Source organism: Bubalus kerabau, chromosome 4, assembly GCF_029407905.1.
Source record: "Bubalus kerabau isolate K-KA32 ecotype Philippines breed swamp buffalo chromosome 4, PCC_UOA_SB_1v2, whole genome shotgun sequence".
In the NCBI taxonomy this organism is placed as follows: domain Eukaryota; kingdom Metazoa; phylum Chordata; class Mammalia; order Artiodactyla; family Bovidae; genus Bubalus; species Bubalus kerabau.
The window spans coordinates 8590159-8614415 of NC_073627.1; the positions used below are offsets into that span (position 1 = coordinate 8590159).

General features: G+C 55.4%; 1 protein-coding gene and 1 non-coding gene across 2 annotated transcripts; both read right to left on the reverse strand.

Annotated features, from left to right (window-relative positions):
• Nucleotides 1–2678: 2678 nt before the first annotated feature.
• Nucleotides 2679–24141, reverse strand: FBF1 (Fas binding factor 1). Its single transcript, XM_055575168.1, has 31 exons — nucleotides 24008–24141; nucleotides 23349–23414; nucleotides 22531–22614; nucleotides 21466–21493; nucleotides 20842–20883; nucleotides 19251–19344; nucleotides 18563–18623; nucleotides 17969–18019; nucleotides 17224–17362; nucleotides 16633–16710; nucleotides 15940–16059; nucleotides 15478–15616; nucleotides 15227–15360; nucleotides 14111–14210; nucleotides 12462–12911; nucleotides 11354–11452; nucleotides 10922–11010; nucleotides 10700–10758; nucleotides 9785–9925; nucleotides 9555–9655; nucleotides 9232–9438; nucleotides 8405–8512; nucleotides 8176–8315; nucleotides 7970–8088; nucleotides 6915–7037; nucleotides 6645–6830; nucleotides 6047–6223; nucleotides 5830–5967; nucleotides 5609–5726; nucleotides 4325–4434; nucleotides 2679–3771 (listed from the first exon to the last, which is right to left on the reverse strand). Exons 3-31 carry the CDS (start codon nucleotides 22531–22533, stop codon nucleotides 3688–3690), a joined length of 3438 nt encoding a protein of 1145 aa, XP_055431143.1. The 5' UTR covers nucleotides 22534–22614; nucleotides 23349–23414; nucleotides 24008–24141; the 3' UTR covers nucleotides 2679–3687.
• Nucleotides 7557–7659, reverse strand: LOC129651903 (U6 spliceosomal RNA). The gene has a single exon (XR_008714400.1). It is a non-coding gene; the product is annotated as a U6 spliceosomal RNA (small nuclear RNA).
• Nucleotides 24142–24257: the final 116 nt, after the last annotated feature.

Here is a 24257-nt window from a genome sequence, read left to right on the forward strand (position 1 = left end):
CTTAGCAGCAGCAGCAGCTGATCAACAGTATAGCCAAAGGTTCTGTAAACAGAGCAGGACCATGCCTCAGGCCAGGAGCACAGGGGTTCCTACCTTCTTAGCGTCCTGTGTGTTTACACCTGGCTCCTTTGCTATTTTATCTTTTACTTTTGCTCTGAATCCTCTTCTACTGGCCTCTAACCCCCCCACCCCCCACCCCCAGCCCGCCCTCTAGAATTGAAGACTCATGGGACCTCCAGGGGCAGAGGCACAGAGCTTGCTGGTCAATCAGATAGCTCCTATTTCTCCATTATGCCTTACTTTCTTTTAAAAGATGATTTATTTCTGCCCTTTTTTTTTTTTTTTTTTTTTTTTGGCCACACCTCACAGCATGGGGGATCTTAGTTCCCTGACCAGGGATCAAACTCATGCCCCTGCAGTGGAAGCTGGGAGTCTTAACTACTGGACCAACAGGGTAGTTCCAATTATTCCTTACTTTTGAAAAACATTCTGTTCTCTCACTGTCCTAGAACCGTCTAAGAGCGGGGTTAACTGGGTTCTAATTCAAAAGCCCAAGCAGGGATTCCCAATTGCGTCAACTTGAAACAAATAATAAACATGAATAACTCTTGAAACTGGAAGTATTAGCCCCACCGGTGTCTTTTATCACTGTTACTCCCTACCAATATTTCTCTCTCTACAGGGAACATCTAGGTTATGACCTTGAGGAGCTGTTTATCATTATGAAGGGAAAAAGATCAGCACATACATACATAACACTCCTGTGAGCAGCCTTCTCCCGCCTGTGGCCTACTGCTGCTAAGTCGCTTCGGTCATGTCCAACCCTGTGCGACCCCATAGACGGCAGCCCACCAGGCTGCCCCATCCCTGGGATTCTCCAGGCAAGAACACTGGAGTGGGTTGCCATTTCCTTCTCCAATGCATGGAAGTGAAAAGTGAAAGTGAAGTCGCTCAATCGTGTCCGACTCTTAGTGACCCCATGGACTGCAGCCCACCAGGCTCCTCCATCCATGGGATTTTCCAGGCAAGAGTACTGGAGTGAGGTGCCATTGCTTTCTCTGCGCCTGTGGCCTAGGAGAACGTTAATGAAAAGGGGATGAGCAAGCCACCTGCCACACCTTAATGCTGGGGACGGTGATTCAGAGCAGTTCCAGGCACTGGGTGAGTCAGCATGACTCAGTGCCCCTGGAACATCTCTACGTGGCTGTTTCATGGGCACCCAGTTGCCCAGGCCAGGAAGCTGGGGTCTTCCTTGGCATATTCTCCTTCCTGATCCTCCATGTCAGACCCCGGGTCCCCGTGCCATGTCCAGCACAGTGCCTTCTTGTCCCCACTCTTGCCCGCTCTGGTCAGTCTGGGCTCCACCCACAGCAGGTTTTCTAAAACATGAATGCAAATATGGTTGGATTTCCCTGGTGGTCCAGTGGTTGGGAATCCGCCTGCCAGTGCAGGGGACACGGGTTCGATCTCTGAGCTGGGAGGATGCCACATGCCGTGGGGCAACTAAGCCTGTGTACCACAACCACTAAGCCTGCACCCTAGAGCCCAGGCTCCGCAACAAGAGGAGCCACCGCAGGGAGAAGCCCACGAACCACAGCAGAGAAAAACCTGCACACAGCAATGAAGACTCAGCGGCACAGTCAAAAAATTAATTTAAAAAACCCACAAGTATGGTTCCATGCTGTTTTAAATCCTTCATTGCATACCCATTGCCCTGGAGGTAAAAGCTCAAACTTTAACAAGGTATTCAGAGCCTCATCAACCTGCCCCCTAATTCTAAGCTCATTCACTGTGGCCTTCTGCACAGCCTCCAACGTGTCATCACTTGTGATCCCCTCCTGTGATCACCCATGTATCTGTCAAGTGCTTGCTTAAATGCCAGCTTCTCCTAGACCACGCCCAACCTTAGGCCACGCCCCCAGCTCACCACACAGGTGGGAACTCATTAAGAGTGTTGAGAGGACTGAATTCCCAAGCTTCAACAAGGCTTTTAATAGCACATGGATGCTTCCCTCCTGGGTGTGGGCACCACCCCCAGCAGCAGTAGGGGATCTTCTACTTCACAGAAGCTCTGGGTACAGCACACTTTTCTAGGAGGCAGCTGTGATATGGCTGAGCGTCCTGGGCTTTGGAAACTGCCCAAGGACAGCTCAAACCCAGGTCTGGCTGTTTGCTGCCACCCTGGGCGGGTTATTTAACCTCTGAGTCTCAGTCCCTTCATCTGTGAAGTAAGGGTGGTAATCACACCCTCCTCTGGCCTGTGGTCCAGCCAGGAGAGCGGGGGCGGCTGGAGGGTCCCAGCCAGTCAGTTTTAGAGCAAATAACAGCCCTACAGAACAAACATTTCTGATAAATAGGTTCCAACCCTGATGAGCCGTGGCAAATTCTATGAACCCAGTCATGAAGGATATAGCAGTTCAGTGGGTCCAGGAAGAAGGTTGTAAATAACACGAGATCCTGCTGGAGGCTGTTCTCAAAGAGCAGAGACGCCCCTGGGCCCTCATGACCCCCTCGGCACTGCCCTCCTCCACCTTCCTGCTCCTCGGACAGTTCTCTCTGATGGGAGGTGAGAGAAGCCGCTCTCGAGGTAACTGCTGATTTTTCTTTTTCCCCAACCAGGGATCAAACCTGCGCATCTTGCGGTGGAAGTGCCAAGTCTTAACCACTAGACTGTCAGGGAAGTTCTGATAACTGCGATTTTATTAGTTGAGTCCTTGGGTCTGCAGCAGACAACTACCAACCCCCTCAGCCCTCTCCTGGTGCCCCTCTGGAAGGCCTTGGCCCACTGCCTGTACATGGAGAAGGGCAAAGCCCCCCACCTCGGGCAGCAGCCAGGGTGCGGCCCCTTCCGTTCCCCAGTGCTCTGTATACTCCCAGACAGGGGTGTGCTCTGTCATCTTCGTTTCCACTGCTGGGCTTCTGCAGCCAGTGAACAGCAAAGAGAAAAGCCTTCCATCCTTCCCCGCACCCCGTCACCCTCTGGGAAGTGTATCAGAAGAAGCCGATGAGCCCAGGGTCTGTGCCAGTGAGTCGGTTGCCCTGGCAGCTGGGAACAAGGCGCAGGTTTTGTGTGCCAGCCTGAGAGCAGGACGGACTGGCTGAGCCCCAAGAGCACGTCAGAACTCGAGGTAAAAGCGCCAGGCACAGCGCCCTCCTTGTCCCTGCAGCACCCCCACCTCATCAGCCAGGAGGCCAGAAGGCCCTGTAACATGTGTGGCCCGACTCTACATCCCCAAAGCGGGGAGATCCCATGCTCTCTGTCGGCCATTCCTTGTGGCAAGGGGGTAGAGAAGCCCCCGGCCTCAGGAGAGGCCCAGATGAAAAGATTCTAAAACCATCCACAGGCTGAGGGGCCCACAGAGCCCAGTCAGACCCTGGGTCCTGAGGTAGGAGTCTGTGGGAGCAGACCCACAGCTGCCACTGACAGTGTCGTGGGGCTGCCTGCCCTCAGGACGGCATCTCCCCAGAGGCCGCTGCCTCCTGGGGTGTCTGAGAGGCCTGGGCGCACCCACCTGCCTCAGCCATGGGCTGGGGGCTCACAAAGAACCCACTGGCACCCTGTCCACAGGAAGAGCTGAAATTAGGCCCTGGGCATCGAGGGGCTCTCCCGAGTGCCCCTGCTATGAGCTGGCAGCCAGAGGGTCTGTTGCAGGGTCTGAGGCCTCTGGTGAGGAAGCAGCTGGGCCTTCAGGCTGAGTGGGATGCCATGTTGTAGGAGGCTTTCTTAAGGGTCTCCAGGAAGAACTGTTCATTCTCCAGAAAGTCGTGGTCCTGAAAGGCAGAGCTAGGTGAGCAATCGCCCTCTGGCTCCTTCCTGCACCCGCTTCTGTGGACAGGGATGCAGATCGCTGGACTGGGCGTGAGGGGACCCTGGGGGTCAGCGGATCGATCAGTCCTCTCCCGACTGACGTCCTGGCTCTGCCTGGCTCTGGATCCGAGGGGGTGGGGCAGGGAACGTACCAGCTCTCCCTCCAGGGGAGGCCATGTGTCAGCACATGACATGGGCCCGCTCGGCCTGTCTGCAAACTGGAGAAAATTACAGTACCTGCCAGGGAGGGCTGTGCGAGGGGAGGCTCACAAGGCTCAGCGCAGAGCCTGGCGGGTAGGAAATGCTCCCTCAGTGACACCACGAGCGTCTGTGAGGCCTGGCCTTTACCTGCCGTGCTGCTCTCTGCCAGGAGTGGGGTGGGCTCGGCCCTCCCCGGGGCCAGGCTGTGCTTTCTCCCTCCTCTGCCTGAGCTTCTTGTCCCCACTGTGAACACGAGGAGCCCTGAGTCCAGGGGCAGCGGGTGGGCCTGGGTGGCCACTGCTCCAGGACGCTTACCTGCTCAGCTGTGTGTTTCAGCAGCACCAGCTTGGCGTAGAGATGTGAGGGACCCAGGCCGACCGGCGGTTGGCTGCACTGAGGAACGGCGGGGGCAGGTGCCACCGTGGCTGAAAGGCAGAGGAGGGCGGGGTCAGGGGGCAGTGTGGCAGGAGACCAGGACAGCCACAGCTGGATTCTGGGGCCTTCTCACCGCTGCGGGTGGGTGCGACCCAACCGACCTTCCGGGCACATCCAGCTTTCAAAAACCTCAGAAAATGCTCATGAGATCTCAGCTGCTAAGTCCAATTCTGAAAATTTATTCAAGGGAAATAATCAGGGAGAGATGTATGTATTTAACAAAGATTTCCACTGAAGTGCTAGTTACCTTATCAACAACAACAAAAAAAAATCAGTAGGAAATTAGTAAAAATATAGGACAACTCATAATGAAAATTATGTGGATTAAGAGTTAAATGTGTAATTACTGACATGAAAATATGTTCCATCTGAATATTTCTGAATGGAAAAAATAAAGGTACAAAACAATCTATGATGCAATCTCATTTTTTTTTTTAATGGAGGAGAAAGAGTAGCTTTATTTCTTTACCAGGCAAAGGGGGTATGGGCTAGCACCTCAAGAACTCAATTTTGTTTTTAAAAACATACACACAACAGTCTAGAATATTATGCACCAAAATGTTTATAAAGTGGTTCTAGAGAGTGGGTTGAAGGTTATTTTTTTTAATATAAGCATGGTCCACTTTAAAGCTTATCTGGCTGTGCTGAGTCTTATTTGCAGAACACGGGATCTAGCTCCCGACCATGGTTTCAACCCTGGCCCCTGCACTGGGAGCTTGGAGTCTTGGACACTGGGCTGCCAGGGAAGTCCGGAGGGAAATATTTTAAAAACTAGTTTCCCTTCTTCTATTTTTGACCTATTTTTCTATAACATGCATTACTAGCATAAAAAAAGAAATAACAAGATGACTTTAAGCTGCGGACTTCCCTGGTGGTCCAGTGGTCAAGAATCTGCCTTCCAATTCAGGGGACATGGGCTCCATCCCTGGTCCAGGACGATCCCACATACCACGGGTCAACTAAGCCTGTGTATTGTCACAAAGATCCACCAGAGCCAAAATTTAAAAAAAAATAAATGAAATAAAAATAACTAACTTAGGTTTTAAAAAAACAAACTCAGCTGCCTCCTATATTGAGCACACAGGAGGCTGGGCAGGATGTGGCTGGCATGCTTTGCCCAGTGGGCGGGCTGAGCCGATGTCCCCTCCTCCCGGAGTTACTTACCACTCAGGCTGGAGGCTGCGGGGTCCTGGGCCCTGGAGAGCAGCCCCACTGGGCCGGAGGGCAGGTCCTGTCGGACACGATCCAGCTGCAGCCGCTGCTGGGCCAGACTCAGATGCTCCTGTCCCGGGCCCCAGAGAGGAGGACACTGCAGTGAGGGCAGAAGGTGGGGGAGGGGTCCTGGGGAGGGGTGCCGGGGGCAGAGCCTCTGGGAGACACCTTGCCTGGTGCATGTGGTGCTCCTGCTGCCGCAGCCGCTCTTGCTGCTCCTGCACCAGCTGCAGCCGGGCCTGCTGCTCCGACTGCAGCTGCCGGGCGTCACGCAGGGCCCGCTCCCCTTCCTCGTACTTCTTCGAGGCCACCTGCGGGGAGCCCGGCTGGGTCAGCTGGGCTGGCAGAGGTCAGCGTGCCGCCCCCCACCCCCCGGCTGCGCCGTGGCACCTGGCTCATGCTCTCCACCTCCTCCGCACGCAGCCTGATGCGCTGGGCAGCGGCGCTGACCCTCTCCTTCTCCAGACGCAGCTCCTGCCGCTCCCGCTCGAGGGCCTCCCTCTCGGCTGCCAGCTGGTCCTCTTTGGCCCGGAGCTCACTGGCCCTGATCTTCAGCTCTGCCTGCTCCTGGAGATGTTAAAGCCTGGCTGCATTCTCCTTCCTGGAGTTGAACTGGGCTCTGGGGACCCGCAGGTCACCCTGCCTCATTGCTGGGGCTGAACTCCACCCTGACTCTGGGAGGAGGTGGCGGGAGACCTGGCGCCAAACCCCAGGCTCAATTTCTCTGAATCCATTTCTTCATTTCTAGAATATCTAAGTCATGGGAAGGTGATGAGGATTAAAAGAGCAAATGAGTATAAAGAAGCAGTAAAAGCAAGTTGTTACTATGATGATTGTGGTTGTTTCAATTCCGCAGTGGTGACTCTTATTACCGCTGCGTGCTTTCTGAAGCTGACCATCCTGGGGAGGATCAGACCGTGAGGGCCAGGGTAGGGAGAGAGGCAGGGCTGTGCGGGGTTCCCACCATCCGGGAGGCTCTGGGTCCTACCTTGGCCAGGCTGACGAGGGTGCCCTCCCGCTGGGTGTCCACCTGCAGCGCCCGCTCCGCCTCGCGCTCGGCCCGCTCCTTACTCAGCTTCTGTTGGGTGAAGAACTCGGCCCACTCGGCCGCCAGGCGCCGCCGCTCCTCCCCGCATTTGTGCATGACGGACTTCTGCTCCTCCAGCAAGGCGCTCTGGGGCGAGGGGGCAAGGGCCCCGGTGAGCATCCCTGGGCCTGATGGCAGGGATGCAGCCAATCGTGGTGCGTCTGGACTCACCTTGGCCCTCTCCAGCTCCTCCCGCTCCATGGCTATCTGCTGGACCATGACCTTCCTCTGCTCCTCCAGAGCGCGCTGTGCCGCCTCGGCCTTGGACTGCTCGGCATGCACCCGCCAGCGTTCCTGCGGGCCCGGCAGGGTCAGGGCTGAGCGCTCCAGCCCCTGGAGGCTCCACCTGCTCCCAAGACAGGCCTGAATGCTCCCCAGGGAGCTGAGCAAACCACCCTCATCTGGCTTTTCCCACGCTATGCCACAAACACCAACTTTCCTGAGCAGTAAAAATGGGAAGGAGCCTGGGGACTGGTTTGAGGCAGGCACTGAGTCAAGTGCTTGATAGGGCTGAATAAACATGGTTCAGGATATAAAAACATCTGTGTCCACATACTGACAGGTCTATAGGGTATCTGTGATGTCATCAGTGGCTACCTCGGGCTACTGGATACTTTTTCTTTACTGTTGCCAGTTATTCTAATTTTTTCAATGACATGTATCATCTTAGAACTTTGTACAAAGAAAGAAAAGGTTATTACTATTTCTGAATTCATCAAATATTTACTGTATCAATTCTCTCAGGAATTGCTTTTTTGTTTGGTAGGGGTCAATGTGAGTTGTTTTTTCCCACAAGTGCAGCCAATTATTTTCACCACTTATTAGATTATAACCAATTTGCCTGTCCTTGCACTGGGTCATGCTAATCTTGTCTATGTCATTCCAATTTTAGTACATGTGCTGCTGAAACAAGCACGAAAGGGCATGATTTTTTAAAGCACAAAGCCTGCTCTTATAGATGCAAGAGATGAAGGGAGTTTAAAGACAGCTCAGGAGACAAGAGCATTTCTCCCAAAGTCACATCAGTGATGGCATCAGTGATGAGCGGGTAGGGGCTAGACGGGGTGGGCTGGGGGCACTTCTGGAGGCTGGGGAGGTGGGAGTCCCTGCAAAGGCAGGAAGGGGCAAGAGAGACAAAGAAAAGCACCGAGGAGGCCAGGGCAGAGGACAGCTGCCCAGTGCCGGGTAGACAGGCCCTGCAACAGGGGCAGGAGGACGGGCCCCACCTGCTCCAGCAGCCGGCTCTGCTCGCCCAGGCGTGCCTCCATTTTCCCGATGACCTCCTGGAGCCGACTCCGCTCTTCCTCCATGTCCCGCTGCTGCCGGCTCAGCCTCTCCTGCAGCGCTGGAGGAGGCCCACAGGGTGCTCACTGCCCACCCACCTGCCTTCCCATCGGCAGGGACAGGACGGAGGAGCCCGGGGCCCCAGTACCTTGGAGCTGCTTGTCCTGCTGCCGGATCCCCAGCTCCCGCTCCTGGGAGGTGCTGAGGTGTGAGGCCTCCACACGGGAGGACAGCTCGTGCAGGCTGCTGGAGAACTTCTCCATCTGCTCGATGATGCCGTTCAGGGACCTGGGGTGCAGGGGGCGGGGCTCGGGTCATGAAGGCCTGGTCCCCCGGCCCCGCCCTGCTGGGGGAGCAGAGCCTGATGGCGAGCCTACCGTGTGTGGGAGGTGGCGCTGGTTACGGCGTCAATCTCCCGGTCCTTCAGCAGCTTCAGCCGCTGCAGCTGCGCCTCGTGGTCCTTGCGCATCTCCAGGATGGAGGCCCTAGGGGATGGGGTCGGGGGGAGGGCGGCGCAGTGAACACCCTGGGCAGCTCCGTCCGGGAGGGGGCTGCTCTGGACGGTCCGTGCTCTGTGGCCTCTCCTCCCCGGCACCAGGCACTGCCTCCGTTTCCCTGGCTCCTACGTCTTCTTATCTTTCTTGCTGCCTTGATGCCACATCCTCTCTCTTGGGGAAGATTCCTTGTTATTCAGCCAAGGACACCTGACAGGGGCCTGACAAGCCTTTCGTGTCTAGCCAATCTGAGCCGTGGGGAAAGGCCGACTCAGCCCACCTTGGCCGACCCCCTCATGTGCCTTTTCTTTAGTTCTGCTTTCCTCTGGAAAGGCAATCAGATCCACAGGCCAGGCACAACCTTTTCCAGGGCTGATGCAGTTACTAGCTTCGAGTGGTCCGGCTGATGGGTTGGTTCACCTGTGCTTAATTAGCGCTTGGGTTACTTGCTGCTGCCAGGCCCTGCTTCAATAGCCAGTGACCTTGGGCCCTGCCAGGATGCCCTCGCTACTCTGAAGGAGTGGGGGGATCCCCACCAGGGGTGGGAGGGTACGTGAGATGGGTCAGTGAGGTGGGCCTCAGTTCTCAGTCCTCATCTGGAAGCAAGGGGTCAAGCCTTGGTACAGAGGCTGCTGAGCCCACGGCTTGGGGTCTCAGGGCAATTGGCTTCCTCTGGCCAGCCCTGAAGCCGGCCCCCGGCCCCTCCTCACCGCTGCAGCTCCCGGAGCCGCTCCATCTCCTGGTCTTTCTCCTGTGTGGCGGCCGCCAAGCGCCGCTGGTGCTGGGCCGTGAGTTCAGCGCGGGCCTGCTCGGCCTCCTGGCAGTGCGACAGATACTGGGCAGACAGCTCCTCGTTCTCTCTCTGCAGCCGCTCTTCCCGTTGCTGGTACGATGCTTCTAGCACCTTGACTCGGCTCCTGCCAACAGAACACCCAACCGTGAGGCTCAGAAGGGGAGGCCAGAGGGCCCTCAGGGCACCCGAGCTGGGGCTGGCCCTGAGCCACGGGCAGCCTGGGCTGGAGGAGCTGGGTACCTGTGAGCACACTCGATGAGCTCCAGGTCTGCCTGGTGCCGCTGCTGCAAACTCTCCAGCAGCAGCTTGTGCTGGGTCCGCTCTAGTTCCAGCTTCCGCACCTGGGCCATGGCATGGAGGGAGGGGACGGAGTGGAGAGTCCCTCAGGCTGCCGGGGGAAGCCGTCCAGCCCTCACGGCACACCCTCCCACTAGCCCTGCCCTGGAAGCTGCTGCCCCTCTGCCCCTCACCTGGGCCTCGAGCTCCGCCAGCCGGGCCTGACTCTGCAGGAGGGTGGCCTGGAGCTCAGCGGTGCCGCTCTGAAGCTGAGCCTGTGCCGCCAGGAGCTGCTGCTGGTACTCAGAGCCGGGCAGCAGGCTCCAGGCCAGGGACTGGAGGAGAGGGGGAGAGACGTGCCCCATCAGGTAGGGGACAGGACCCCAGCTGAGCTCACCTCTGACCTGCCAGGCTCTGCGCCTGACCTGTGGCTGGAGACAGGGACAGGGTCATGACACCCAGAGGCCAAGGATGAGACCTGGAGGGTCATATGGTCCCTGTCCTCCCCTCTCAGGTCAGGTTGGGGAAAATGAGTCTCCCCCATGCCCTCAGAACAACATCCTCCCAGCAGGGGTTCCACATAAACAGCGGGTCCCCACAGAGTTCCAGCTACAACAGAAGGTGGTGACCCCGGCCCTGCTGTCAGGCCTGAAGTCCCAATGCAGAGCAATGCTCTGGGTCCTGCAGGCTGCCCACCACCCACCCACCATCGCAGAGGCGCTTCCAGGTTCCCGGGAAGCGCTCCACAGGGGCTCCTGTGGGGCCAGGCCTCCTCGGGCCCGGCGGGCACAGGTGCTATTGCGCCTGGGCAATGTGGGCGGTGGGAGGACGGCAGTGGAGGAGGTTTTCTAGATGGAGCAGCAGGACAGCTGAGCCCTGCACTCTGAGTGAAGCATTCACAGCTGCCTCTGCCTGGGGGCCACCTCAGTTCTCCACTGGTGCCGGCAAGTGAGCACCCAACCCTGTCCAGGAGAGGCAGGCGATTGCTGGTAGGGAGACAGGGGCGCCGGCTGAGAGGACAACGCATTCCTCCTGGCAGTTTGGCAGGTGCTGCCTCTGAGCACAGGAGAACTGCCCCATGAGCCCGCCTGTTTGTTCACCCTCCCTACCTGAACAGGCACAGAAGGCCCTGAGGGTTCCTGGGAATTCGGGAAAACAACTGCAGGCTCTGAAAAATCAACGGCACAGAAATGAGGAGGTACAGGGAGGCCGGCAGTCTAGGCGTGTGCTCGGGAGAGCCTGGCTTCATGTCTGCCTGCAGGGACCCCCGAAGGAAGCTCTCAGTGCCTCTCCACCCAGAGTTAACCTCCCAAACAAAGCAGAACACACACCTGTGCCAGAGTGGTCTCCAGGGGCTCTTCCCCTTTTTGGGTCACCTGCATGGAGGGCCAAGGCGGCCTTGTTCCAAGTCACGGGGGACCTGTGGACATGGGGTGGGGGTGGCAAGGTGAGCAGCCTGCTGCGAAGGATACAGGGAGGAGGGGAGGGCTGGTCTGGCAGGAAAGGCGAAGGCCAGGGTCAAGTCATAGGCTGGAAAGGCCTGAAGGCTGGTAGCTTACTAAGAGTGGGGTCTCAGCTGGAAAAGGGGACGGGGATCTGGCTTCAGGTCCCCTGACTCAGTGGGTCTCGTGCATGGTCTTGGATCCCATACACCACACTGACCACGTGGAGCCCAGCACAACCGCCCACTGTTCTAGGGACGGGGGCTCGGGCTGGCCCCCTGCACCTCACCCGCCTGCAGCCCCGCCTCGGACTGGACGTACCCAGAGGCGGCAGGCGGGGACCGTGGCCCTTGCGCTGCTGTTCCTGGGATCTCCCCAGCAGATGCTGGCTCGAGCCCTTGGGTGTTGGCAGCAGGCTGACTGAGAAAGCAAGTGTCAGTATGAAGGCAGGAGAAGGTCTGGGTTAGGCTGGACGAGGGCGGGCTGGGACAAAGCCCAGGAGGGAAGCTGCAAGGCCGCCCCTCTTCCCAACCCCCTCCACCTTCCTCCTGTTGCCACCATCCCGTCTTGGGAATCCTCCTCACGGTCTGAGCCCCTGGCCTTCTGCAGCCCTCCCAGGGGCAACCACCTGGTAACGTCTAAGGAGCAGCTGTGGCCCTGCACGGGCACCATGGCCCTGCTCTGGTCCATGCCATGCCCGCAGCGTCCACTGAGGCCCTGCCCACTCGCCCACCGGCTCCAGTGCCCCGTGGTTCCTCTCGTCTCCATCCGCTTTTCCCTGTCCGTTCTCGGCTCTCGGGGCCAGTGAGGAAGCTTTCCCTTCCCTTGGGTTTCAAGTCCAGGTCCAGACTGCCCTCCTTGCTTACTCAACCCCAGGGTGGGGTGACATGCCCAGCCTGTCACACAACTGCCCACCTCACCTCCCCTTTGCTCTGGCTGCAGAGCTTCCTCTGGATGGTCCCAGCCCACTCTGGGGCTGCTCCCTGTCCTCCCCCACATTCCAGCCTCCCCCAGGAGCCCCCTGGCAGCCACTGTCTTCTCGAACACTCCCCAAGAGCACAAGTGATCCCCCACACATGTTGCCTGCTTTAGCTTGGTCAGCAGAGCCACTGGACACCGGGTGTCCTGCCAGCCCGAGGGCGCTGTGGACAGAGCCCTGCTCGGAGGCACCAGGAAGGCTGTGTGAGCCACATGAGGGCACCCTGGGTCTCCTGCCCAACCAGGCCAGCGCCTGGCCCCACGGCAGCAGGGCGTGAGCATCAGCAGCCCCCCAGCTCCCAAAGGTGGGGAGCCAGACGCTCTCCCCATGCCCAGAGATGGGGAGAAGCATGGCTGAGAGACTGCACTCTGCCCACAGTCAGCACAATGGGGGCGCTGCTGACGGAGGCGCTGAGTCCTCCCTCCGGAGAGACGGCGGCCTGAGCCCTACCTGCGGGAACACGGCCGGCCGGCTGCCCCCGCCAAGTGCTGGCCCTCAGAGGCCGCGGCGCGCTCCGCTCTGGCCAGACCTTGGGCCTTCTTCCGGGACAGGGCGTGGCTCAGCCAGTCCTCGTCTGCCTCCTCCTCAGATGCTCCTGGCTCTGCAGCCTGGCTGCCTCTGGCAGGAGGGCCGGTACCCTCGGCGGGTGCTTTTGCCCCCGAGGAGGAGGGCAGCCCAGCCGGGGCAGGGTGGCGGATGGGGGCGGAATGCTGGCTCGCAGGAGGGGGGCCCCTCCGAGCCTCCCTGCCTGGGGAGTGGGGGAGCAGGTCCGAGCCGTCGTCCTTGAGACCCAGCCAGTCGGCGCCTCCCCTCCTGGGCGGGGTAGGGCTGGAGGCTGCGGGGGTGCTCTGCCTGGAGCCAGCTTCTCCCTTGGGGTCTGTGCCGCCATCTAAGAACCTACTTCAAGACAGAGAAGAGGGGAGTCTAAGGCAGGCCAAGCAGCCTTTCCCAAGAACTCTTGACGGGCCTTTCCCTTCACTGCCTGGGGGGACTAAGGGGCCCACAGTAAGAAGTCAGGATGCCTGGGGCCCTGCTCAGCCAGAGCCACGGCGAGCCAAGTGAGGTCTGCAAAACACCTTGATTCAGTCACGAAAACCAGGGACAAATCCATCTGCAGCAAATAGGACCAACCACAGGCACACACACCCAGAGAAAAGTCAGCTGAGTCAAGCACTTCTAGGCTTTCCGTCAACAGTCATTCCGTCACTCACTTATGCATTTGGCCATTGTCTCTTGTGACTCAGCTGGTAAAGAATCCGCCTGCAATGTGGGAGACCTGGGCTTGATCCCTGGTTTGGGAAGATCCCCCAGAGAAGGAAAAGGCTACCCACTCCAGTATTTTGGCCTGGAGAATTCCATGGACTGTATAGTCCATGGGGTCACAAAGAGTCAGATACAACTGAGCAACTTCGCTCTATGAGTTACTGGCAGGCGGTAGCAGGTTCCAAGGTTTAAGGGAAGAGTTGATACACATGTGTGCAAGGTTACTGAGATGGAAAGAGAGGCTGAGGAAGCCGACGTGACATAATGTTAACACCATGGAGCCTGGAGAAAGGATAGGAGGGAGTTGTTCTCACAACTCTTCCATCAGTTTGAAATTATTTAAAAATATAAAGTTTAAAATATATATTGGGAGAAAAAAAAAATCTCCAAATTCAGAAAAATCCATGCACTAGCTTAACATTTTGTTGCCAACTGGGACGAGACCACTGTTAGGACGGTCAAGGCAGAGCCCAGGGCCGGGCTTCCCGGGAGCTGAGTCTGAGAAGCTGCTGCCCGAGATTCCCTCTTGCTCCCCCGGGTCTGGGTGTTCCTCACGGAGAAGGGGACCAGCTGACATCACAGCAGTTTCTGGTTCCCTGGGGCTTCCAGCTGAGTCAAGTCCACCTCTTCCTTACTCTTCTAAGGAGGCTGGGAGCAGAATCCAGGGTCCGCTCCTTCTGGGGAGGCGTCCCAACCCCTTGGCCTGGACTGCTGGGCACTGGCCACTCCCCTCCTTTGGCGTCCACGGAGTCTAGTGCCTCCCAAACAAGCCTGGTGGTGGGATGGGGTGAGGGGGCCCCCCACTTTCTCAGCAGGGAACTCTGCCTCAGGCTTACCTGACAGCCTGCCGGCGGGACTGTCGGCCCTCCGAGGAGCCCACAGTGGGCTGGTAGGCCCCAAAGGTGAAGTCCTTGTCACCCCAGGTGTCTTCTTTGTCTGTGAATGAAGGAACCCGTGATCTAGAGCAGGTGGAGTTGACCTGTGAGTGCTGCAGAATGCTGGGTTTGAAAAGGGCTGAGCTAGCAGCTTAATGGGTAAGACGAGTGATGGGGACGCGGAGGCGGAGGAAGCCATGTGAGGGGCTGGGCATCAGTCTACACCTCTAGCCTCAGCACACAGAACATCACCGTGAGCTGTGAAAAGTGCACCTGAGAAGCCCGGCCCCGACCCCTGCGGGTGAGGCCGGGTGAGCTCGTGTGTCCCAACAAGGGCTCCGAGCCGATGGGCCGTGGGCCGATCCTCTGAACAGAGCAACACTGGCCAGAGCAGCGTCTTTCAAACCGTGAGCTGCTGCCTATTAGCAGGTTGAGAAACTAATAAGTTACAACCGATATATTTAATCGTCAAAGTGCTTAGTTGCTCAGTCGTGTCCAGCTCTTTGAGACCCCATGGACTGTAGCCTGCTAGGCTCTTCTGCCAGTGGGATTTTCCAGGCAAGAATACTGGAGCGGGATGCCATTTCCTGCTGCTGCTGCTAAGTCGCTTCAGTCGTGTCCAACTCTGTGCGACCCCATAGATGGCAGCCCACCAGGCTCCCCCGTCCCTGGGATTCTCCAGGCAAGAACACTGGAGTGGGTTGCCATTTCCTTCTCCAATGCATGAAAGTGAAAAGTGAAAGTAAAGTTGCTCAGTCGTGTCTGATTCTTAGCAACCCCATGGACTGCAGCCTACCAGGCTCCTCCGTCCTTGGGATTTTCCAGGCAAGAGTACTGGAGTGGGTTGCCGTTGCCTTCTCTGAGTCAAAGAGCATATAAACCAAAAAAAACAACAGAGACTTGAACACGGTGACGATTATTTTCTGACACTTTTGACCCAGTTCATAAATATGAATAATACAATGTGTGTGTGTGTGTGTGTGTGTGTGTGTGTCATGATGTAAAGCTTATTTCTTATTATGGCTCCTGGTAAAAACCTGTTCTGTCCCTCTGCCCCCACCCCACAAGCCTCCTCACCCTGTGGCCGCTGGTACTTCTTGTCCAGCTTGAACTCCCTGTGCTCGCCGGTGCCTGGCTGGGCTAGGAGCTTGGCAGCAGGGCCCCGACCCAGCAGCTCATCCAGCTTGGAGCGGGCAGGGAGGGGCCCTTCCCTGCAGGAAGGGACAAGGGGCAGGTACCTGTGAGCACCAGGGGTTCCTGGGGGGGCCACACTGTACCCTCCCTCTCGCTTTTCCCTGGTGGCACTCTCCACGCCCAGGGACCCTTACTGGTCGCCCGCCTGCCTCTTCTCTGCCTTGGGGCTGTCTCCAAACCCCAGGGTGGCCATGATGTCGTCCCCATCGTCAAAGAGCAGCTCTTCCTTCTTTCGGACTGGAGTGTCCCCAGGAGTTAGAGGGATAGAGGGCCCTGAGAAACAGAACACAGGGCACAGTGGCCTCAGCCTTCTGGTCCTCAACTGTGCGGTTTGAATGGGCTGAGGGGGCGTTTCTCTACCTTTGAGTGGAACAGCAGGCACAGCAGCGTCTGGTCCCACCCTGGCACCCGACTCCCCCCCAGCCTGACTCCTGGGCGCTCCCATCCCCTCTCCCTTCCCTCTTCCCAGAGACTGATGACCTCTTGGTCCAGGATCTAAGACCCCTGGTCCCTGCCTGGTGGGGTCTCTGGATCTGCACTGGCAAGTTCGGTGAGTCAACTGCAGCAGCTCCAGGAACGTAGAAAGCCCACCCTACCGTGATCTCCGACCGGGGCTGGGTTCTTTTTGGAAGAGGTTTTCGTCTCTGTGGAGGGCAGCTTCTTGGGGATTCCATCCTCATCATCAGAGAGAAGTCCTGCCAGGGGGTCTTCTGAGCCTCACGGGCAGAAGGGGAAGCAAAGGGCGGACTGTATGTCGCGTTCAGGAAAACCAGTGCTGTACTGCCCTGGGGGAGTTACTGACCGGAGAGCTGTAGCTGCTCTGGCACCTATGCAAGGCGCTCAGCATCTGGGGGCCTGGGGTAGCGGGGCGCCGATACAGGGCAGACTGGGCCAGGGGAGAGGAAGCAGGGAGAGCGGCCCCAGGGCCCGCATTCCAGCGTGACTGCCCCAGGCTCTGCTGTCTGCACCAGCCTTCTAGGAACATCCCCGAGGCTTGAGAAGGCAAGTAAAATGTCAGGGAGTGCATGAAGGACAAGGGACTTTCCCTCACGCTTTATAATCTTCAGTTTGACCCCTGGCTTCCAAGTCCGGGCAAATAAGTGCCCAGATATCCCAGCCAGAGGGGCACAATTAGTCCCTTCCTCAATTCGTGAGGAACAAAATCAACGGCACCAACTGTCTGCTCCACATCTGACAGACAGTCTGTCAGCCCTCGGGCAAACAAGCATCCAAACTGGAGCGATGGAAACTGAAGCGTCCTAGAGCCATGACTGCAGGGCCTGCGGTACCTTCCAAGGAGAACTTCCTGTACTGATGCCCAAAGCTGGAGGGAGACGGAGGTAGCTTCTTGGTGGGAATGGCATCTCCTACAGGCAGCAAAGAGGAGCCAAGGTCACAGGCCTGGGTCTCTTCTGGCCTACATGCTGCCACACCGTGACGGGGACCCCGGGCTGCCGTGTATTTCCATCTGGTGGCTGAGGGCTTGTGGCCGTGGACACAGCTGTGGGACAGGTCTATACCGCCCTGGATCTCAATCAGGCTTTTGGCCTGGAAATGCGGTCTGGAAGTGACCTTCGGCCCTCTATTCACAAGTTGCTCCAAACAGGAACATGGGTTGGGCCGAAGCAAAAGTTACCATAAAATTCTGCAATTTAACTCAAATGGATTCTCCAGGAGTCCGAGGAAGTGGGGGCGGGGGCGGTGGGAAGCTCAACTCATCTCCCTCCCCAACCATAAACGCTCCAACACACAGGTGCACAGTGAGATCCTGGTCTTCCCCCTCCCAGGCAGAGAGAACCCACAGGGCATGAGGCCTTCTGTCTAAGCATCTCCCACATCCCCAGAGTGTCTTCTCATTTGAGGAGCTATGTCCTACTCACCTTTCTCATTGGCGGTTAACACACCGGCGATTTTAAGGGGACTAGGCGGCTCTTCTTTCCCAGAGTCCTTTGCAGGCCTTTTGTTTGAGGCTAGACTTGGCTTCAGCCCTAAGAGGTCAGCATCCATTTCATCGAGGTCCTGGAAAAGCAGGAAGGAGGAAGGAATCCCCACAGGTGCTCAGCTGGCAGGTGCTAAACACCCCCAGGCTCTGAGAAGCCTGGTAAGGATGCTGCCTCCAACTTCCATGTGGAACAGATGGGGACTTGGGTGGGGGACCCATCCCAACAAGGTTACAGGACAAAGACAGAGGCAGGGCCGAAACCCAAAGGCTCCACACAGTCGGTCTCAGATAAGCCGAAAGGTTTCCGGCTGGTGCTCCCACCAGCCCTCATAAGCAGCTGCCACCTCGAGAGGAGAATGGGAGGGAGCCTCAAACTTGCTTTCAGCAGCTTCTCACAAAAACTTAGCAAATGCCGAAGCTGTTTGCAGTAGAAACGAAACAGCAGGGTCCTGGGGTTTAAGGTTACCCAAGGTGTGGACTTCCCTGGTGGTCCAGGGGTTTAGAATCTGCCTTCCACTGCAGGGAAGGGTGTGGGTTTGATCCCTGGTCAGGGAACTAAGATCCCACATGCTGTGAAGTGCAGCCAATGAATACATAAATAAATAAATGAAGGAACAAGAGGGAGAATGAAGGCTTGGTGTAAAACAGTGTCCCAGCCCATCTCCTCGAAGCTGTTTCCTTACCTTCATGGCCTGCAGCAGAGACTGCGGGTCTGCATCAGAGATGTCTGAAACCTACATGATGGAAGGGTCAGGAGAGACATGCTGGTCAAGGCCCAACAAAACTCAGGACCCTTATCACCTGGCTCCTGTTAGGGCAGGAGCAGAGCTGGGCGAGGGGAGGAGCATAATTTGGAGGGTTCTGCCCTCACGGTGCTCATATGAAGTCAAACCTGACCAGCTGTGGACACTCACAAAGCGCTGCTGCTTTCGGGTCCTCCCAAAAGGAAGTCTACGGCCATCACAAAACAAATTAAGCTACTTTCCCTCCCCATGATCGGACAGCGTGGAGTTTATTATGGGAAGTGCCATAAGAAGGGGCAACTGTCGAGCCTCCAGCAGCTGCTTGGAGCTCTCCTTTCTAGCTCATCTCACCGGGAGGAATGAAAAGGATTTGCTCTGAGTCCACTTGGCAGCCCTTGGGTACTGTTTTAAGAACAAACTGGCTTTGTGGGGACTTGTAAGCCTTCTGTGGGCAGTCCCTCAGACACAACAGCCGTCTCACTGTCTCTGGGGGTGAGCAGAGCCAGTGACGAGGAGAGAACAGGCCAGGCTCACCTCGGCATCAGCTCCCGCCAGGCCTGCCTGGGTGATGAAGGCATCGTCTTCCAGGAGGGACCTGCAAAGGAGCAGAGTCTATACCAGCACCCCCACCCCCATGGTCCCCAGGGCACTAGATGATTCAGGGAAGGAGAAGGAGCTTAGAGGGGCCAAGTGAGCCTAGACAGACTCCAGAAGGACAGAATTGCTGAATGGAATCTCACAAGTCACCGAATGTGATGATTTTTAAGTTTGTTAAAAATGTACAGTCCCTTTAAAAGCAACAGGTAGGAGAGAAAAACAGAACTATCTGGGCTAAAATGAAGGTGGAGAGTGGAGTGCTCACAAAGTGCCTCCCTCTTTCTCACAACCGTGGGGAAAGTTCAGAAGAACAATCTGAGTCACCAATTTGAGAGTCAAGCATCTAGGCCAATCCTCTTATTCTGAGGGTAAGAAAACAGAGGCTCAGAGAGCTTCAGGAATTGCCCAAGGTCACACAGTAAGCAGGACTGGAAGCCGGAACCTCTGACCTCCAGTTCAGTTCCCTTCCCACCCCTCCAGGATCCTCCGTTGCCCTGGAGTTGAAGGGAGGACAGGAAGGTTGTGGCCCTACAAGCAGGACCCACCGTGAGTGGAGAGGGAGGGAAGGGCAGGAGCATTCGGCCTGAAATGGGGCTTGGATGCCCGGGCGGCCCCATGTGCTCACTTTGGTCTAGGCCCGGAGGGAGGGGGCACCTGGGCTACACCTGGGGCGTCTCTGGCACGTGACGTAAGTTTAACGGGCTTCTCAGGTGGTGTCACTGAAAAAAAGAAAATAAAAGATATGATTCGGCCACAGAGAACTGGAGTCAAGATGGAAAGGACTGCACCTTGCCCACCAAGCTGTCTCCCACATCTTCCTACTGAGAGAGGGGTCTTTTTGGAGAAAGGAAACTGATCCTTGAGGCAGGTCTCTTAAAAAACCTGAATGGAGGAGGGCATCATATATTTCCAAGCAGGAAGTCAACCCAACTGGTGCCAAATCAAGAGGCTGTTCCCACCCCCGACCAGGAAAGCGGAAACAACGCACTTCCATCACCCATGGGCTTGCTTTGTGCATGTTTCTGGGCCAAGGTGGGGGGAATCTCAGCCACGCTGCGGCTGGTGAGCTTTGCTGACCCCAAAGCCCTGTTTCTCAGTGCAGCAGACATGGACACACAGGGCAAGGGACTTGTGTCCAGAATACAGAAAGAACTCTTACAAACTCAGCAATAAAAAGGCAAATAACTCAGTTTGAAAACTGGGTAAAGATCTGAATAGACCTTTCTTCAAAGATATAAATGGCCAGGAAACACATGAAGAGATGTTCAAGGTCATTAGTCATCATTAGTCATTAGGGAAATGCCCATCGAAATCACAATGAGATTTAACTTTACACCCACTAAGACTGCTATTTGTTGTCGTTTGTTTAGTTGCTAAGTTGTGTCCGACTCTTCTGTGACCTCATGGACTGGAGCCTGCCAGGCTCCTCTGTCCATGGGATTTCTCAGGCAAGAATACTGGAGTGGCTTGCCATTTCCTTCTCCAGGATGGATATAATGAAAAAGAAAATAACAATTACTGGCAAGAATGTGGGGAAATTGGAACTCTCTTACGCTGCTGATGGGAAGGTACACTGGTACAGTTCCTGTGGGAAATAGTTTGGGGGTTCTTCAAAAACTTAAACACAGAGTTATCATATAATCCCATAATTCAACACCTACGTTTATACCCGAAAGAACCGAACACATAAGCCCACACAAAAACTTGTATATGGTTGTTCATAACAGCATTATTCATAACAGCCTAGCTGAAATGTGGAAACCACCCAAACGTCCATCAACTGATGAATGGCCAAATGAAATGGGGCGCATAGAACAATGGAATATTGTCCAGCCATGCAAGGGAATGGAGAGAGGAATGTTACAGTGCAGACGAGCCTCGAATACGGGGAAAGGAAGCCGGATGCAAAAGCCTCATACTGTATGACTCCATTTAATGTAAGATAAGGCAAATTCATAGAGAAAGAAAGTTAATTAAGTGGTTGCCTAGGGGTGGAGGAGGGGAGAGTGAGCAGTGACTGCTAATGGTGTGGAGTTTCTTTACAGGGTGACGAGAATGTTCTAAATTCAGCTGTGGTGGTGACTGCACCCTTTATACTACATGTCGCTGAACCGTACACTTTATACAAGACTGAACTTTATGTGAATTATATCTCAGTTAATAAAAGAGAGAGAGAGCAAGCCTGAATCAGGGGGTTCTGGGGAAGGGGCACTTACCCTCATCTCCCAGGAGGTCACCAAGGACATCATCGATGGAGTCTGGAACAGGAAAAGGGCCACCGTGACTTCAGGAGGAAAGAAGGGTCCTTTAGGGCCTCCTAGCTTGAGACCTCATCCAGGATACCCCACCTGGATACTTCTGGATACAGAGCCCAACAAAAAGGATTTTTCCCTGAGTCCCATCTGTTGTTTATTTCTGAATTACTCTGAGGGCCAGCAAGGCGGCATAGGGAGTTCCGTAGGAAAGTACAAGCTACCTTTGGGATTACAGGGAAAACAGCAAGACTCACACCAAGGGACTTCCTGCTCCCAAGGGAGGGGGCCTGGATTCAGTCCCTGGTCAGGGAACTAGTGACTGCATGCTCCGTTGTATCTGACATTTTGCAACCCCATGGACTTTGTTGCCCTCCAGGCTCCTCTGTCCATAGAATTTTCCAGGGTACTAGCTAGATCCTACAACTAAAGATCCCAAGCGCCAAAACTAAGACTTGGCACAAATAAATATTAAAAAAAAAAAAAAAGACATTCACTGAGAACATTCAGGCAGACATTTCTAAGTCATGTGGACCCAAGGCGGGGGAATTATTTTTGGCTTATGGGTGATGTTTCATCCCCACTTACCTTTCAATCTTTTCTTGGTTTTTGGTGCCTAAAAAGGGAAAAACAAATCCCATGAACAAGATCAGACAGTGAATGTGTACTAAAACCCAGAATGCAGAATGAATTGTTTTGCCTTTTGCAAAGATGGGGACAAGGAGCACCAGTGACATTTGGGGACAGATGGCCTTTATGGTTTTCTTAGAGTTTCTCAGAATAGACTCATTCAGAGCATGAAAAGGGCCACCCCCAACCAGCAGTGGATGCCACAGTGGGTGCTATCTGGTGGGTGGAAGTCTCTCCTTTCCCCCAGATTTCAGACGCCACATATAACCCCTCCCAGGATGTAATGTTTTCCTCTAATCCATGTCCCTGACTGTTCAGTATCAGTGACAGACACGTAAAAGTGCTTTCCAGATGGATATTCAGAGGCTCAAAAGAGATGCTTGCTTACTGTTTAATAAGAAGTTGCTTTTTTTCTTTTATGCCGTGCTACACAGCTTGCTGGACCAGGGATCGAACTCATGCCCCCTGCATTGGGAAGCACAGAGTCTTAACCACTGGACCTGCCAGAGAAGTCCCATTAGTAAGTTTGATATCCAAAATCATCACTCTTCTTTGGGGCCACCCAGTCCCCAAAGTACTTCATGCAGTCAAGCTCTTGGAGGTGGAGGCAGGGGGGAGGGTAGACTCCCATTTCCACACACCTGCTCTGATTCTGTGCTGTTGGAGAAGACTCTTGAGAGTCCCTTGGACTGCAAGGAGATCCAACCAGTCAATCCTAAAGGAAATCAGTCCTGAATACTCATTGGAAGGACTGATGCTGAAGCTGAAACTCCAATACTTTGGCCACCTGATGTGAAGAGCTGACTCATTTGAAAAGACCCTGATGCTGGGAAAAACTGAAGGCAGGAGGAGAAGGGGAAGATGAGATGGTTGGATGGCATCATTGACTCAATGGACATTGAGTTTGAGTAAGCTCTGGGAATTGGTGATGGACAGGGAAGCCTGGTGTGCTGCAGTCCATGGGGTCCCAAGGAGTCGGACACGACTTAGTGACTGAACTAAACTGCTCTGCATTCTGCTTACCATTTCAAGGCTCTGGGGGCTGCTTCTAGCTCCTTCACAGTGCTGTCCAGCTCACTGGAATTCTGCCTGTCAGGCTCATCCTCCCTAATGAAGAAAATTAAAGTGTCTGCTCACAAACAATTTGGCTTTAACAGTGCTTGAGTCAAAGATTGATAAAGCCTTCTCTCACTTTACTCATTCAAAAGGTCAAAACCTATTTCCATCAGTTAAAAATTTCTTATGGTGGGTGATTCAGATGAGAGGCAAAGTGTTCTGGGTAACTTTTTGAGGCTTGGAGATTATTTGAAAAAAGTGCAGTGGTCCTCATTCCTTATTCTGAAAGAGGATACAGAAAATAGCAGGTCCCCATCTTAGAAAGATGGGCTTCCCTGGTGGCTTAGATGGTAAAGCGTCTGCCTGCAATGTGAGAGACCTGGGTTCGATTCCTGGGTCGGGAAGATCCCCTGGAGAAGGAAATGGCAATCCACTCCAGCACTCTTGCTTGGAAAATCCCACGAATGGAGGAGCCTGATAGGCTACAGTCCATGGGGTCCCAAAGAGTCGGATACGACTGAGCGACTTCACTTTCATCTTAGAAAAGAGGTGGGGGTCTGGCTCTGTGGTCAATACACCTTTCCAGGCAACACTCAGGACTACTTTACCAGCAGCAATCAGCACACAGAACGGATGTGAAAGCTGGTTACTCTTTGATAGTATTTTCACTATTGGTGGAAAATTTCCCCCTTTAACTGTAAATCCAACTCACTCCATTAGTGGTGAACTGTTTTCCCCAGAATTATTCTTTCCCGCCCGCTCCTCAAAAAGTTACGCAAACTGACCTTTGGCACAGCTTGGAAGAAAGTAATAAGAGGTGGGCAGCTCTAGTTGTCTGGTGCCGGCCTGTCCTGTTATTAGAATGCAAAGTTAATGTGGGGTTACTACACAGGGGCCACTCTGAATGCTTGAGTTTCTCCTTCTCTGTAATGGCAGTGTTCACGACCCAACGTGTTTTTGTCTCCTATCACATCTAGGAGCGTCTCCCATTTCCCAGTGATCCTGTCCCAGCCTCGCAGACCGTGGGAATTTCTAAGGGAGGCTGCAAAGGCCTCAGGACCACAAGGACCATCGCATCGTTGTGCACAGCCAACTCCGTGCCAGGCGTTTTAAGATCCCTTAGCTAGGGCCCTCCCGGTGTCACCCCCTCGGTCCTCGCGCCCAGCCCATCTCGATCCCGAGAGCAGCCTATGATCCTTCCAGCCCCTGAAATCCTCCCCACGCTCCCTGCCCCCCGCCCCCCGGTTACGTGCCATTCCCCTCGGAGACGCAGCCCCTGGGACGTGTCCCAGACATAGCTGACGGTCCAGGCTCCACTCCAGCCCGGTTCAGTAGAGGCCTCCAGCTTCGGAGCGCTACGGACGCCAATCTCTCGGTCGCCCGGCCTCCGGAAGAAAGGAGAGGCGCGAAGCATCCTGGGGGTTGTAGTCCTAAGCCCGCTCACCTGCTAGAGCCAAGGGAGTCTGGGGCGCTGGAATGAACCACACTTCCTAGGGTGCCCCTCCGCGGCCGTTAGTCGGCTCACCGCCTCGTTAGCCGCTGGGCGCGTTGCTAGGAACTGCCTGAACGCCCCTTTGCTAAGCCGGCGGTACGTGGGTTCCGAGGCCGGTGAGCTTCTTTCTCCCGGTTTTCTGCAGAACTACCACTACCTGGGCTCCAAAGTGAAGTGAAGTGAAAGTCGGTCAGTCGTGTCC

Excerpts from the sequence above, each read along its gene's own strand:
- FBF1 (XM_055575168.1), bottom strand. Across the intron at positions 14,211-15,226 it reads GAAGTACCAGCGGCCACAGG|ACAAAGAAGACACCTGGGGT; the intron begins GTGAGGAGGCTT and ends CTTCATTCACAG. Across the intron at positions 7,038-7,969 it reads AGAGCCGGCTGCTGGAGCAG|GAACGCTGGCGGGTGCATGC; the intron begins GTGGGGCCCGTC and ends CCGGGCCCGCAG.